At 42.0% G+C, this 16,589-nt stretch overlaps 1 protein-coding gene across 5 annotated transcripts in view; it reads left to right on the forward strand.

The window, feature by feature from the left end:
• The window catches only part of WASHC5 (WASH complex subunit 5), a 55,731-nt gene that overhangs the window by 35,997 nt on the left and 3,145 nt on the right, over positions 1-16,589 (forward strand). For 3 of the 5 annotated variants that reach the window (XM_022554101.3, XM_022554102.3, XM_089898727.1), the window contains 9 exons: positions 1,184-1,308; positions 4,003-4,165; positions 4,550-4,652; positions 4,741-4,820; positions 7,207-7,310; positions 8,089-8,218; positions 9,673-9,769; positions 13,083-13,236; positions 14,051-14,138. In XM_022554101.3, the coding sequence (XP_022409809.1) occupies positions 1,184-1,308; positions 4,003-4,165; positions 4,550-4,652; positions 4,741-4,820; positions 7,207-7,310; positions 8,089-8,218; positions 9,673-9,769; positions 13,083-13,236; positions 14,051-14,138 (1,044 nt within the window). Of the gene's footprint in view, positions 1-1,183; positions 1,309-4,002; positions 4,166-4,549; positions 4,653-4,740; positions 4,821-7,206; positions 7,311-7,933; positions 7,978-8,088; positions 8,219-9,672; positions 9,770-13,082; positions 13,237-14,050; positions 14,139-16,589 lie in introns of those variants that run through there. The other 2 variants (XM_089898728.1, XM_022554104.3) reach the window with 2 other exon arrangements.

Below are 16,589 nucleotides of genomic sequence, written 5' to 3' on the forward strand. Positions count from 1 at the left end.
ACAGAAAAGTTTATATGACACCTCACCTCTTGGAATTTACTGTCCTAAGGAGAAAGCAGACTTAATTAATTAAATGGCTACAGAATGAAGCTGTCTGGTATAGTCGTTATAACTCGAGTGATCAGGAGTTCCAAAGAGTTAGGAGGTCAGCTGGGTTTGATCAGAGTGTATACCTAAGAGCAGAATTGCTGGGTCATTTAGTAATTCTGCATTTAACTTATAAACCACCAAACTGTTTCCCACAGTACCTGCACCATTTGTTCATTCCCACCAGTAGTGTCTGAGGGTTCTAGTTTTTCCACATCCTCGCCAACACTTGTTAATTTCCTTTTTTTTTTTTTTTTTAAATTATAGCCATCCCAGTGTGTGTAAATGGCATCTCATTGTGGTTTTGATCTGCATTTCCCTCATGACTAATGATGTTGAGCATCTTTTCATGTGCTTGTTGGCCATTTATATATCTTCTTTGGAAAAATGTCTGGGTTTTTTTGTTGTTGTTTTCTTTTGCGGTACACGGGCCTCTCACTGCTGTGGCCTCTCCTGCTGCAGAGCACAGGCTCTGGACATGCAGGCTCAGCGGCCATGGCTCACGGGCCCAGCCGCTCCGCGGCACCTGGGATCTTCCCGGACCAGGGCACGAACCCGTGTCCCCTGCATCGGTAGGCGGACTCCCAAGCACTGCGCCACCAGGGAAGCCCCATGTCTGTTTTTTTATTGGGTTACTTGAGCACCAAATTCTTAAGTGTCACAGCTGAGAAGATTGATTTTAGTTGGTAGTTAACAAGGAGCCACTCTGCAAGTTTTTAATTAGGTGACTGACATGATTCAGGTGACATTTTCAAAAGATTATGTATCTCCCAGCCTTATATTTTTGATTTTATTATTACATTGATACATGTTAACTTATAAGACAGAAAGCCAGAAATTCTTGTCTTTTTCCACTTCTCCTCAATCACTTCACTTTTTCACAGATATTTCTTTTTTTATATATATTATATGTGGCATTTCTGAGAGGCTATTAATACAATTTTTTAAATTTCTTCTTCAAAATCAAGGAGCATTTATATTCACTGTTCATGCAACATTGTCTTTGTAAAACTATATGAGAAAAGGATAAGTAGGTTACCTTATCAAAGATGTACTAAATATTTATGTTCTTGGGGTTCTTTTTTTTTTTTCCTAGATTCAAGACTGGCAAAGTATGTACCAGTCCACACATATTCCAATACCGAAGTTTACCCCTGTGGATGAGTCCGTAACATTTATTGGTAGACTCTGCAGAGAAATCTTGCGGATCACGGACCCAAAGTAGGTGTATCTGAATTCCACTGGGCTTTGAACGCCATGGACAGTGTCTCTCTAAACGTATATCACATCTACTTAGATCACACCCTTGTTCCTGCCACAATTGGAGCCTTTCTAATGGGTTTATTAACTTCACTTTTTCTGAGACTGCATGTTTTCCTCAGTGTGACTGAGGAGACCCCAGTCCAAAGACATATAGATGAAAACAATTATAAGGTCTGTTCGGCCACCTCTTATTTTAGTCTGCTTCTCTTGCTTTCCAGCTGACATTTTACTCACTTGGGTTTGTGGACTCTCTGGTTTAATTAAAACTTTTAAAATTCCAAATTGCTCCTCTGTGCCTGTGTACCTATGGCACACTCCTGCATTGCAGTCACTGGCTCTTGCACTTGCCAGCTCATACCCTGACCTTTTAAGATGACCTCCTTGTTTCTTAGCCCCACCCAGGCACTTCTGCATAAGGACCAGAATTTTTTTTTTAATATTTATTTATTTGGTTGCACCAGGTCTTAGTTGCGGCAGGCAGGCCCCTTAGTTGCAGCATGTGGGCTCCTTAGTTGCAGCATGCGGGCTCCTTAGTTGTGGCTCACCAGCTCCTTAGTTTCGGCATGTGAACTCTTAGTTGCGGTGCATGTAGGATCTAGTTCCCTGACAAGGGATCGACCCTGGGACCCCCTGCATTGGGATCGCAGAGTCTTATCCACTGTGCCACCAGGGAAGTCCCAGGACCAGCATTTCTTGAGCACTCACCTTGTGCACTCTTCCTAGCCCCTGGCACACATCCCTTCACTTACTCATCACAGCAGTCTTAAGGGATAGGCATTGTTATTCGTCCCACGTTAAATCAAAGTAACTGAGGCACAGAAAAGCTCAATCACTTGCCCAGAAGTTAATAAACAGTGGACCCAGAATACACATCAGGTGCTCTGATTCTGGAGCCCAACTGTTAAAGCATGTGTCATTCAAGGGCAGACTTGCAGCCATGACTCACAGTTTATATACAGTCACATGGGTGAAAATCTCATAATCAAAACAGCCCTGAGAATATTTCAGGTGGGCACCACAATGGAGGCTTGACGCTGCCTGTCTCAGAAGTCCAGCTGAGCTAGTTTTCCTCATTTTTTTTCAGTTGAGCCTCTGATGAAGCAGTTGGTACTAAGCCCAACCAAGGGGAAAGCAGGCTCCTGCCTGCTGTCTTATGTTCACCCCTGGGTCGTGCTTGTTCGGTCATTCCGCCTGGTGTGGTTACCCATGGAGAGATGATTTCTCTTCTTTTTCAGTTCAGCTGTGCGTGCATAGTTGGCTTTGTGTAAGTTGAATGTCCGTATCACATGTCTTCTTTATACTACCTTCAAATTCAGGCTGATTTTGTCCTTCGAAACTTATGAAGCTTCACAAACCAGATGTCACCTTCAGCAGAAATGAGTTCTGTCTATGCCCCATGGGCCAGAAAGCGTAAATGATCCAAAACACTTTGTGACTCCTCTTGGGCACCCATGGGTTGATCACCGAAGCCCTCCTAGAAAACTGTCCGCCTGACTCACCTAGTGCCGTGTTAATACTGGCAGAAAGGATTAAGCATGATTGGGATTTCCATGTCGTATATGATTTCATCATCAGAATTGGGAGCCTCTCAACTGACGCATTCAAAGTGCCAGCACTGAGCGCTGGAAGCAGGACACTGAGGCCTGAAAGTAGACTGTAGCTCTGGAAGTCATCTTGTTCTTCCATTTACTTCCAAATTTAAAATTCCCTAGCTCCTGAGCCTCTTTTAATTCCCTCCCAAGCCTCATTTCAGTAAAGATATGTATTGGCTCTTAGGATTGAGGGCATATTATTTTGTGGAGGCTGTTGAAGGTAGAGGCTGGGACTCCACCCCAGACCTACCCAATCCAACTCTCCAGAAATGGGATCTGGGCGTCTGTTTTTTAACATGCTCTACCAGTGATTTAAGGTCCGTACGCCAACATTTGAGAACCATTAAAATGGTAGTTATGGGTATGGTGTTGGAAGCCTCGGTTATTTCATCTATAAAATGAAGGTCAAACAGCTCGTACATCACAGCTATTCTGAGGATGAAGAGTGAGCACACGGAAAGGTCTTGGCCCAGTGCCTGACACATAGGAAGCACTCGGTAAATGTTGTTGGTTGTTATCATTGCCATCGTCACACTCCTGAGTCTAAAAGGGAACCGCTGGTCAATGACCAGAACTGGGAGGAAAGAGGAAATGGCTTTGTCATCATAGTCTCAGATGTGAGGACACAAGGATTCGAAGTTCCTTTCTTACCAAATTGGAAATGACACAAGACTGTGTTTTGTCCCTAGTCTCTGGATATTTAAAGAAAGACCCTCCAGAGAGACAACAGGGCTCTAAAGCCTTCCAGCCTGATGGCTGAATCTAGCCTTGTCCTCAAGACAGGACTCCAAACAGCAGCCCAACCCAGTGGAAATGAAGCAGTCAAACTGGTCACATAGCAAGGGCAGGAAGAGGTGATTTAACTGAATTTTGCCTTCCTGGCCCAGTGAACGTTCACCGTGTGATGTCTTGGGTGCCTAGATGCAGAGGTTATTAAAGCGCAAATCATGAAACCATTGTTCTTCCTATCCAATGCCCCTAATCCTGTTGCATCCCACATCCCTTCAGGATGAATTCTGAGCTGCTTTTGGGTTTTGAGTTTGTTTTGTTTTTGTTTTAGAATGACATGCCACATTGACCAGCTGAACACTTGGTATGATATGAAAACCCATCAAGAGGTGACTAGCAGCCGCCTCTTCTCAGAAATCCAGAACACCTTGGGGACTTTCGGTCTGAACGGGCTAGACAGGCTTCTGTGCTTTATGATTGTCAAAGAGTTACAGGTGAGCTTTTTGGCATTCGTGCGCGTTTTCTGCTACCCTGGCGGAGAAGAGAGTAGTTCGTTTAACCTTTCTTTCGTGCTTTCCTAGACTGATATCAGGCATGTGTATATGACTCCTGTTAAATAGATAAGAACTGAGAATAACCTGGAGTTTCTTTGGCCAGCATAGTATTTTGATGGGTAGACTGTTCTTGGGAGTTTCATCTTGGAAACCAGCAACTCCTCCTAACGGGCGTTTCTGATGGGAACTGGAGGTTGCTGCTTCCCCGTCGTCCTATTTGTAGCGCGGTGTGAATGCAGCTAGTTTGTGTGCTGCATAGCATTTTAGTTAACTGGAGTATTTATTCATTATGTTTTGCTCTTCGATCATGCCTTCTTGTTTTAGAATTTCCTCAGCATGTTTCAGAAAATTATCTTGCGAGACAGAACTGTGCAGGATACTTTAAAAACCCTCATGAATGCCATCAGCCCCCTAAAAAGCATTGTAGGTAAGTGTTCTAAAACGAGGCTGAGGTAGAGAGAACACTGTAGCCTTTCCAACGTTACTAAATAGAAAATCATATTTTAACCTTTCAGCAAATTCGAATAAAATTTATTTTTCTGCCATTGCCAAAACACAGAAGATATGGACCGCTTATCTGGAAGCTATCATGAAGGTATGTTGTGTGTGGGAGAGAGGGTTCGAGAAGCAAGGCTATGGTTTTTTAATTATTATTTTCTTGTAACTTGGTTGCCCAAAGAAAGCCACTCTTTTTTCTTTGGCCATCAAAACAAAAACACAACATTTTAGTTTGTCATTATTTCTAAGTTCTTTTGATCTTTGGCTGTTCTTGACTGTGCTTTTCATTAGCCTATTTATTGTTTTTCTTTCACTGAAGAAAACTTTCATTTTTGAAATGACTTTTGGCAAGAGGTGCTTTCACAGAAGGAAATAGAAGTTTTCCTCCCTCAGCTATACTCCATCCTTATGTAACAAGTTCATTAATGAGCTGCTGTCAGTTTGCCACCCTAATCTGGACTGGCCTGAGTCTCACCTCTGTAGGAAGCCAAGAGAGATTACAGAGATGCTTAGAAGAGGCTTTGGAGGTTTCCCGGTGACTATTATGGACCACTGTTAGTTGTATCAATAATTGCTGGTAATTCAATAGTAGCCAAGTCTTGGTCTAAACCACTGATCTTTACATTAAAACCCCCAAGGACCAATTTGTCTTTTTGTCTTGAATTAGGGAACCTGCAGTCACTAAATGGGCATAATAATCTGGAACAGCATGGAAATACTTGTGCTGTTCAACAGTGACAGCAGCCACTATCCACATGGAGCTGTTGGGCGCTTAGAACGTGGCTTGTCGGGAGTGAGGACCTGAATTTCAAATTTTATTTTATTTTAATCGTTTAAATTTAAACAACCACAGGCAGCCAGTGGCTGCTCTCTTGGTCAGTGCAGCTCTAGAGAAATCACAGAGAGAAAGAGTGACAGTCCAAAGCTCTCTAATAGGCGAAGAAATAGGTAGAATGAGCTTATCACCTCCCAGGCTCCTTAACCTCTCCAGGATCTTATTTAAATAAGAACAAGTTACATAAAACTGCCTTTATTTCTGTTTCCATTTCCAGATTGGTATTTTCTAGGGAATCCTTGACATAGAGTATCTAGAATTAAGCAAGGAATTATATGGGCAGAGACAAGGTTGGAGGGACATTTTTGAGTGGCCTGGAAGAACCCACTGTTTTCTTGGCCTTGCCCTATTCTAATTTTTAAATAATAATAGTTTTCTATTAATAAAAGGTTTCTTACTTACAAATAGTATTTTTTGGGGTTGACTTTTATTTTCTTGACATAAGTAGAGTAGCCTCGTAAGAATAGTGGGCGAAGGTAGTACATTTGAGGTCATTTGACACTTTTAACTGTTATAAGCTCCATTGATCTAAATGATACCTTTCCTTCACTCTTAGAGAAGACCACTCTTTTTTTTCCTTTCTCTGCTCCCAACAACTCAGAGGAAATGTGTTCATTTCTTCTTTATTGTTGCCATCATTACTAAACAACCTCCCTTCGTATTCCTCCTCTCCCCTTTGCTAATCTTTTAGGGATAGCTTTTCTAGAAAAGAGAAGGAATTTACTGCATAAAAAGTTAGGGTATACTGTTGACTTTATGATACCAACAAATTGAACTTATCAGAGCCAGCTGAACTCTTACCTCAAACTGACCCAAAGATAGTTCCCTAACACCTGACATCGCCATGGATACCTCCAAATATCCTTTATGCTCATCACTACTTGGAAATTACAATGGTTGATCCACCATGTTAGCATAACTCCAGGTCACAAGTCCATTCTTTTAATAGCTTGCGAATTACATTTTGTTACAATTGGCTTCCATTGTTATCCTGTATGTTTTATTTCGTACATTCAAAAGAATTATTCTGAGACAATGTCCATAGTCTTCGCTAGATTCCTTAAGAGGTCCAAGGTGCCAACAAAAGGTTAAGAACCTCCGGATTCGGGGTTATCATTGTTAGAAGGGCCTTCTTGGAAGATTGTATGTAGACTATTTTATTACCTAGATTATTTCTCGATCTGTAATCCTGAGTGATGTAGACAGGCTTATATTGACCGAATATTAGAGTGAAATGACATCCTTAGGACTTGAGAAATTTCAGTTTAGGACAAATAAAGGAAGTAGGGCTTCTCATTAGTGGGTACTGAACATAGAGAATTTATTCCAAAAGATCAAAAATAGAGCTTCAAAACACACACCTTTAATCCATGGACAATTGAGCATTAATGGATCACTTTGAAAACTGTTAGACGTCAGGGCTATTTTGAAGTTGGTGTACAGGAATCTCTCCAGACATTTCTTGAAGGGTCCTCTGCTCCGTTAGGGATGATGCTGGCCTTAGCCGTAAAGGCAGTCCAGGAAATCCTTGAATGTTTCTTTAGAATGTTGTGATCCTTCCAATAAAAGCTCGTCATCTTTTTGTTTGTCTCCTCGCTGTTTGAAATGCTTGTGTATTTTACCTGTTCTCTCTCTTGCTTGTTCACAGGTTGGGCAGATGCAGATTCTGAGACAACAGATTGCCAATGAATTAAATTATTCTTGTCGGTTTGACTCCAAACATCTGGCAGCTGCTTTGGAGAATCTCAATAAGTAAGTGCCGGCATTTGAAACAGCCAGCTGTGGGCCTGGATTGTTCATCACCAATTAGCATTCCAGTTTCTTGTTCAATACCTGCTCTTTTAAGTTCTTCTTGAGTGAGAAGGCTCTCTGAATTTACAGGCTTTCTTCCCATAGGTAATCAAATCTGTCTTGGTCTGTCTCTCATTTTTTTTTCTTTTTTTTTGATAGATTCATTTATTCAGCCAACATATATTGATCACTTAATACACACCAGACACCATGCTAGGTACTTGCACAGACTGAGAAGGCAATTATTACCAAAATCCACACCTGGCTTTCCAGAGGACTGAGTCACTAATTCTCCTGAGGGCGGGTGGAAGCGCACTGATGCCCAGGTGTGGCTGTGAGAACGCATCCTGGTGCACAGCCACACCCTTTACCTCTCCTTCAGCTTACTCTCATTTCGAGCCTCCTGCTTAAAGATTAATAATCTGTGCTTCTTGGTCACAAAGTCGGTGCTTTCGACAAAGTAGGTAGTGAAAAAACAGTTCAGTCAATTCATAAAACTTTGAATGGTGAAAGCATTTGATTTGGGTGAACTCCAAAAGATAATGTAATTCTAGGTCAAATTTTCCATTTGTAACCAATCACAGGTATGGAAATTGAGAATTAGAAGGATCAAGCCCTTGTTTTACAGGTGAGGACACTGGATCCCTGGAAGATCATAGCTTGTATTAACTGTTTCTAGATTCATTTTATCTCTAATGTTTGTCACTGTTGGTTGGGTTTGGTTGTTTTCTTCATCTAGGGCTCTCCTAGCGGATATTGAAGCCCACTACCAGGACCCTTCACTTCCTTACCCCAAAGAAGATAACACACTCTTATATGAAATCACAGCCTACCTGGAGGCAGCTGGCATCCACAACCCACTGAACAAGGTTAACGATTAAAATATATGATGGTGTGGTGGGGGATAGGGTGGTACCTAAGGCGATCTGGCCCAGATCGCTGTGCACAGGTACTGGGGGGACCTGGTTCCCATCCTGGAGCCTCCCTTCTCTTGAGTTCCCGCCCTTTCTGGGCTCCCATTTCCCACATGTAATATGAGGATGATCACACCGTCCCTGCCTGACTCGGGGCTGTGGGAATCAAGTGATACAGTGTTTGTCAGAACTCGTTGAAAAGTGAAAAGCGCTATATCTATAGGAGATGCGTTTTAGGTTTCTCTGCGGGTTGGCATTTGAACTGCGGCTAAATGGTGGCATTGATCCTTCTTGCCCAAAGATACTTCCCTCTGTGGCTGACAGTAATCACAATCATAGTCTGGGGCCACAAGTCCTTTTCTGCAATTCTGATCTCCATACACCTCTGAGAACTGAAAGTTTTTTCCACAAGTTGGTGCCAGATCTCACTTGGTGCCAAAACCTGTCCCAAACTGACTTGCGGCTGTTTATACTCCTGTGAATTTTCATGTTTTGATGCCGAAATACTGATAACTTTCATTACAGGTTGTTACCCTAGACTCTATATTACCTTTCTAAAATCTTTACTGTAATATGAAATTCTGAAATCTATACAATCCCCTGGGTTTGGGGTAAAAAATTATGAACCTAAATAGCACCTAACGTTTTGTAATTATGTGCCAAGCACTGTGTTAACCCCACGATGGGTGCTCTCACTTGATCTCAAAGCAGTCCCTTAAATGTGCCCTTGTTGGGGGAGGATCCTGAGGCTCAGAGGTTGATAACTTCCCAGGGCTCCACACTAGCCAGCGATGGAGCCTGGCAGTCTGACCAGAGCTGGCGCTCCTGGCCAGGATGCCACCCCACCTCCCAGGGAACCAGTCCGACGGGGAGGAGGGAGACGGCTGGGTGTGTTCTGACTGTACTTTTCTGCCCCGTGAACTGGGGTGATGCTACATCCAGAGACTGCTCTGTGGCATTGCCTGCGGGAAAGCCACTGGACAAAGAGACATCTGCTTGCTTTCTGCTTACACGCTGCCACGCACTGCTCTGCGGATCTTTCCTTCTTTCTTTCTCCCTTTTTCTCTTTCCCTCCCTCTGCCCTCCTTCAGCTTTGCCTTGACTTTCTTGCTCATCGCCTTTTTCTCCCCTCCTTTTGTTGCTGACATTAACAGGATTCAGGGGGGAGGTAACTGCTAATCTAAGCAAAATTGTTCCCATCCCAACAGGGCTAATTGTCAAGTGGGTATCTGTTTGGTGGGGGAATGGTCAGTGGTGTTAAATAAAACTCTGAAGGCAGCAAGTTAATGGAACCATCCTAGTTTTCAGCAGTCAGAAGAGCAAACAAATAAAATGGCAGCTTCCATTTGAAAGTGTGTTCTGTGGTATTGTGTGATGTGAAGAACCCATCTCTTCCCTTCTCTTTCCAGATATACATAACAACAAAGCGCTTACCCTACTTCCCGGTTGTCAACTTTCTATTTTTGATCGCCCAGTTGCCAAAACTTCAGTACAGCAAAAACCTAGGTACTGTATGACATTTATTCTTTGCAATAAGGAACAATAACGGTAGATTAACATCTAACCAAACAGCCCTTGGTATAGAATGCTATGTCACACATGAGGTCTTTCATAGTTAATTGCGTGTTTATAAAATCCATGTCTTTGGGCCTCTGAAATATGATGCAGACGGTGGATTTAATATCAACCAAGTATAATCCACCTTTAATTTACAGTGGCTGATTATCCAACTTGTAAAATGTGTGGGACCTTTGCTTCTCTCTCTTCTTTAAGGAGCTGATTATGGTGGGAAAGAAACTTCTTTTTGGTTAATGTTCTTTCAACAAGTGTCATGTGCCTACTGTGTATCTGGAACTTTGGTATGAAGAGTAAAAATATAGTTACATACAGGAGACTAATCCAGGGATATCCAGTACTTTATTTTTGAAAATACTTGATACAAACAATAGATACCAAAGGCTATCAGTATATTTGTCCTGTCCAAGGATATAACCCAATGTTTTTTTGTCATTGACTTTATCTTGAACATTTTTATAAGATTCCCGGGTATTTCCTCTGTCTCCAAACTTTATATCTAAGTAGAGATTTTTAGAGTCTGCTGTAGAGTTTAATTTACTCTAAAAGTATTGTAAGAGCTTTTCCATGAATGTAACCATATACTTTTTTTAACCAGCAATTCCAAAATATATTTCTTCCTTCAAGTATTTCCCTTCCTATTCCAAAAGGTTTTTTTTTAGGATAAAGATGTGGATTCTCTGTAAGGTTTTTATTCCCTCGTTCAAAAAGATTCCTTGATTCCAGACACAGCCCCAATAACAATACCTGTTACAGCCACAGAATGCAGGGCATGGTGGCGCCCAGTAAGTCCTTGCCATAAGAGGGAGGGAACACATGTGTGTTTGGATTCTGGCTTCATGACTTATCACCTGTGTGACTTTGGCCAAGTTACTTAACCTCTCAGGCCAAGCAGATTTCAAAAATACCTATGACAGTACCTCTCACAGAGCAAATGCTTATCTGATGCTGGATCCTTTTCTGTATGTTGGTCAAAATCAATGTAAAGAACCATCCCAAGATGGACTTAAAAGTTCATCTCAAGATTCAGAGATTCATGACCTCCCTCTCTTGTCCCTGTATTATTACAAAATAAGAATATATGCTTCTTTATAATGGTGAATTGTCAGTGCATGAAGATACCTTGTTTTCATTAAGACAGTTTGTTCAGTGGTCTCGTTCTTAGGTAATATTTCTTTCATTGCATGTATGGTTAAGGTCAGGCTCCTTGATTATACAACTCCTTATGGGAAATATGTCACCATTCCAGTGGAATAGTGATAGTGGAAGATCAGAATTCCCAGATCTTTAAACAAAACAGAACAAAACTGTTAAGTGTCTTAGAAATGTATGTATACCTGACTACAGTTCTTTTTTTTTTTTTTTTAATATTTATTTATTTATTTTGGCCGTCTGGGTCTTAGTTGCAGCACGTGGGATCTTCATTGCAGTATGTGGGAACTTTTTAGTTGCGGCATGCAGACTTTTCAGTTGTGGCATGCTGACTTCTTAGTTGCGGCATGCTGACTTCTTAGTTGCGGATCTAGTTCCCTGACCAGGGATCAAACCTGTGCCCCCTGCATTGTGCCCACTCCACCACCAGAGAAATCCCCTGGCTACAGTACTTTTCATGAATTAGGCTGATGTGTTAAGTCGGGGATCAAATTAAAGAAAAGTAGGACTGAGGAAGGAACATCAGCATGTTTGTGGACCCTAAAAACATTTATTTAACCTTGTAAGCATTATTCTCAAGACTGATCTGAGAAATGCACGCCTGCCTTGGTCTTTTAAGGAAGAATCTCTGTGGTGCTCATTCAGAGGAAGTTTTTGTTGTAAACATCACTTTTGTTCTCCACCTGGAAAGGATTACTTCTCCATGTTCTGAGTATGGCTAGAGTCTTTTGCAGTGGGCATTGAGTAATTTGGAATTGCCAAGGCCTGGGTTAGGTAACTTGTTTTGGCATCTTAAGTAAGTTTTTCCAGTCTTCACAAAAACCCAAATATGGGATCTTCGGGTCTGTCTGACCAGTTTAACTTTCTAATCAACTGCCAATCCTTTTCGCAAAGTGGTTGTACCATTTTACAACCCATCAGCATTTGGCCATCTCAGTCTTTTTAATTTGAACCATTCTAATGAGTGTGTATGGTATCTCATTATAGTTTTAACTTGCCTTTCCCTGATGATTAATGATGTTGAGCACTTTTTCAAGTGCTTTTTGGCCGTTCTTTATATCTTTTTTGTTTGTTTGTTTCTTTATATTTTTCTTTGTTAAGTGTCTGTTCAAGTCTTTTGCCTATTTTTAAATTGGGTTGATTGCCTTTTTTTTAAAATTAATTTATTTTTATTTTTGGCTGTGTTGGGTCTTTGTTGCTGCGCACGGGCTTTCTCTAGTTGTGGCGAGAAGGGGCTCCTCTTGGTTGCGGTGCATGGGCTTCTCATTGCAGTGGCTTCTCTTGTTGCAGAGCATGGGCTCTAGGTGTGCGGACTTCAGTAGTTGTGGCATGCGGGCTCACTAGTTGTGGCTCACGGGTGCTAGAGCACAGGCTTAGTAGTTGTGGTGCACGGGCTTAGCTGCTCCGCAGCATGTGGGATCTTCCCAGACCAGGGCTCGAACCCACGTCCTTTTGTTTTGTTTTCAACATTGTGGTCTGTCTCCTGTTCCCCATACAGCCATTCAGGCAGAAGGTCAAGGTCTCCAGATTTGGGCAGAAATCCTTAGTGAAAAGGCCAGCTTTGGCACTCACTCACTCACTTGACATATTTCCTTCTTCGACTGTCCTGATTTCTGCACGTTCTTTTCTTGTGTAACATTTAACCTTGTGTTTAAAGATACTTTTAAAATTTTATCCAGCATTTTGAATGTTTTCATTTAAGAGAGTAGTTCAAGGTATTTAGTATGCCATGCTGCCATTAACAGAAGCCGATTCTAGGCAATTTTTATTTCCTCATTTACGTTTATCTATATCTTTAAATTTTTCTACAGTTGCATCCATTAATTATATAATCCAAAAGAAACAGTGATGGTAATTATAAAAATTATTACCCATTTTAGGATGTTGAATCCTTCAGACCACTAGAAGCCTCCACCAAATCCTGGGCCTAATTCAAAATGTAATCCTGGATTATCATTCCCTTACATAATCACCTGCCAGTGATGATGTGGGCCCCAGACACTTTGACATTCACGAACATTCATACTAAATGAATGTTGCCTAAGGCAAGCAGTTCGCTTGGTGGTAATTTGTAATTTGTTGGTCCTTGCAGGCATGGTCTGCCGAAAACCTGCCGACCCTGTGGATTGGCCGCCACTCGTGCTGGGACTGCTCACCCTGCTGAAGCAGTTTCATTCCCGGTACACAGAACAGTTCCTGGCATTGATCGGCCAGTTTATCCGCTCCACAGTGGAGCAGTGTACAAGGTACAGAAGGCCAACCAGGAAAAAATGGAATTGATGTTACAGAATGGGCTGGGAACCTCGCATGGCAAATTCCTCTTATCATCCCCCTAGTAGAGACAGGAACTGACTGCTCACCTTGCTCTGTAAAGCAGGTCGGGGCACATCTCCTTGTTTGGGGCAATTAAAGGTGTGCCTGTCCTTAGTCACTCTGCCGAGGAGCCCTGGGAGCACGCATTGTGAATGAGTCATAACCACCATCAGCAAGCTCCGTGGGGAGAAAGTACAGGCCTGCCCCTCTGCCATCCTGGACACTGTGCTCAGACCTCAGTGAGCCCGTGTCCTCCCACTGGGCCACTGCCCAGGGATGGCTCCACCCTCCAGTGGAGTGTCAGGGAGCACCTCGTGGGCAGCATAGCTCGAGTTCCTGGTGTGTAATGGAACAAATTGCACGGAAGTTCCTACATGATACAAAGCTTGTAAACCTTTAGTTCTCCCCTCCCCCACCCCAAAGGTGGCTTTTCTGGGATAGAAACAAGTTATTTGCATGAGATGCTGGGTCCTGAGTCTCCTTCTCCGCTACCCTTAAGGGTCAGCAGTCACCATGTGGTGAAGGCCCGTGTAGGCCATTCAGAGAAGTTTGATTCCATCCTCCGGGCTGTGTTCTGAAGATAGGCCAGCAAGATCTGGCTTGCTGTGACTCAGGAGGAGGTGCTGTAGATTTGTCTCTACTTTGGCTTCATTTAGTCATCTGTCGTTTTTTTAGCCTTTCAGTATTTTGACTGAGGGTCCACTGTGTACAAAGCAGTTAACTGATCCAGACTGTCCTCTGTTGCAGCCAGAAGATACCAGAAATGCCTGCAGATGTTGTGGGTGCCCTTCTGTTTCTGGAGGATTATGTTCGGTACACAAAGCTACCCAGGAGGGTAAGCAGTAGATAAAGAACAATATTAATGCCCTTTCTGTAGAAAGATGGTATGAAGCATGGCCTTGGACCCATGAGGAGTGAAGTCCAGAGGCTCATTCCCAGTGGACACGTCTGAGCCCCTTGCCCTGCTCTACTCCCGGCTCGGCTCTAAGATGTTCCCCCCTCCTCCACGTGTTCAGTGCTTTGCAAGAAGACAGGGTTGAACACAGCTTCCTCCCTCTTCTTGCCCTCTACCACACCCTCCTCCAGTCTGCAGCTCAGCCTGTTGAGGAGGAGCTAAGATGAGCTCCAGGGGAGAATTCCTTAAGGGGTCGGGGTAGAGAATGATTGTGTGCTTCGTTTTTCATCTCTACAGTAACCTGGTTCCCACAGCAAGTTTGGCTAAGTTCACACTATGGTTAAAGTGCTATACAACCACTGTTTCCAAAAATGACAGATTATTTCCACCTCCTAAGATACTCTTTTCTTTTCTCAGTAGTAATTCCACTTCGGTAAGTTTTAGCTGAGAGTGGAGAGCTTGACCCTGAAATATAAAAAAACCTTCAATAGATGCTGAAAAGCCATTCTGATTTTGAAAAATTAGTAGGTTAGGAATCAAAGTTACTTTTTTATAACAAAAACCAAAGATGATGCTTTTAAAATTAACTAGCAAGGTCAGACTTAATTCTAAGTGCTACTGGCATTCTCATCAAGGTCAGGACGATAAGAGTTACATGGTGATGCTGATGCTCAACGCTGCTTTTGTTGTACGGGTTCCAGACAGTAGAATAGGAAATGAAAGATTTAAAATGCATAATGAAAAGACAAATTTGTTTTATTGAGAATGAATTTGTCTTCCTTGAATACCCGATAGAAACTTGTGGAAAACTATTAAACAGTAAGAATTCAGAAAGTAAGCTGATTACATAATATACAAAGTGAACACACTAATAACCAACTCAAAACTAAAATGTGGAAAAGATCCTATTGACAGAATTAACAAGGAAATAACATAGCCAAGAATAATAAACTCTGTAAGAAATATGAAAGAATATTTAGGAAAAAACTATAAAATTTTGAAGTCCACGTTTCTGAATGAGGAAACTCAAGTATTAGTTCTTTCTAGTTTATAATCTTATTGCAGTTATAATTAAAATCCCAGATAATGTTTATAACTTGGAGGGGGGTTAGAATTTTTAAAAATTTCATACAACTGGGCTTCCCTGGTGGCGCAGTGGTTGAGAGTCCGCCTGCCGATGCAGGGGACACGGGTTTGTGCCCCGGTCCAGGAAGATCCCACATGCCGCGGAGCGGCTGGGCCCGTGAGCCATGGCCGCTGGGCCTGCGCGTCCGGAGCCTGTGCTCCGCAACAGGAGAGGCCACAACAGTGAGAGGCCCGCGTACCGCAAAAAAAAAAAAAAAAATTCATAGAACTTAGGCTAAAGCGGAACATCCTATATATAACACCAAAGGAGGAAGCCACAAAGGATTTAGAGATTTCACCTCTTATAAGTGCTGAATGTAATGAAACAATTCTCTGTCAGATGTCTCAAAATTTTTTTTTAAAAATTGGGAAAACTATTAAAAGAACTTTTTTTTTTCTAACTTATAGTGTGGTCTTCTAGATCAATAAGAAAAAGATAACCAATCCAACCGAAAAAAAAAAAAAAAATGGGAGTTTTCAGGAAACAGGCAGTTTTCAGGAAAAGAAATACAAGTGGCCAAGAAACATTTGTGAAGATGTTCAACCTTACATTAAAGGGCCATGAATCAAAATAACAGTAAAATGGGTAAAAAGTAAAATGTTGGGCGCCCAGTGCTTGGGAAAGTTTCAAAGAAATGGGACTTCTCAGTACTATCAATGGGAATGTAAATTTGCTTATCTCTGGAGAGGGCAATTTGACTTTATCTATTTAAAAAAACTTTTGTAATATCTTACTGATCCCAGCAATTCCACTGCTAGAAATTTACCTGCTGGGTATATATGCAAAAATTCACCAAGATGTACATGTAAGGATATTCAGAACATAAAATTTAGCAGAAGTAAAGGACAGAAAATTATGTGATTCTAGTTTTGAGTGTGTGTGTGAGTGTGTGTAAACTGGAAGAATTTGATACAAAATAATTAGCAGTTTTAGTTTTCTCTTAAGGAATTGAGATTAGAGATTATTCCTTTTTTATACTTCTCTACATTTGCTAAATTTTCTCTAATTAGCAGGTGATAACTTTATAGTCAGAAAAGAATTAAATACTGCTCTTAAAGACTACCAATTTCCAGTGCTTGGAGATCACCTAGTTCTACATTCCACCCCATTTACCCAGTCCCACCCCTCTGAGGGCTTCCCCAGCACAGTTAAGGAATGCCTGCCTTTGAGGGTCTTCCTCCTCTGGCCTCAGTCACTTGCCAGATGTCCCGTTCTGGCAAGTGACTGAGGTTGGCCATCAGTTAATTATGAGGTGACCTGAGACT

This window comes from Delphinapterus leucas, chromosome 17 (genome assembly GCF_059928025.1).
Source record: "Delphinapterus leucas isolate spDelLeu-1000000601 "Yukka" chromosome 17, BTC_Dleu_Yukka2, whole genome shotgun sequence".
Classification (NCBI taxonomy): domain Eukaryota; kingdom Metazoa; phylum Chordata; class Mammalia; order Artiodactyla; family Monodontidae; genus Delphinapterus; species Delphinapterus leucas.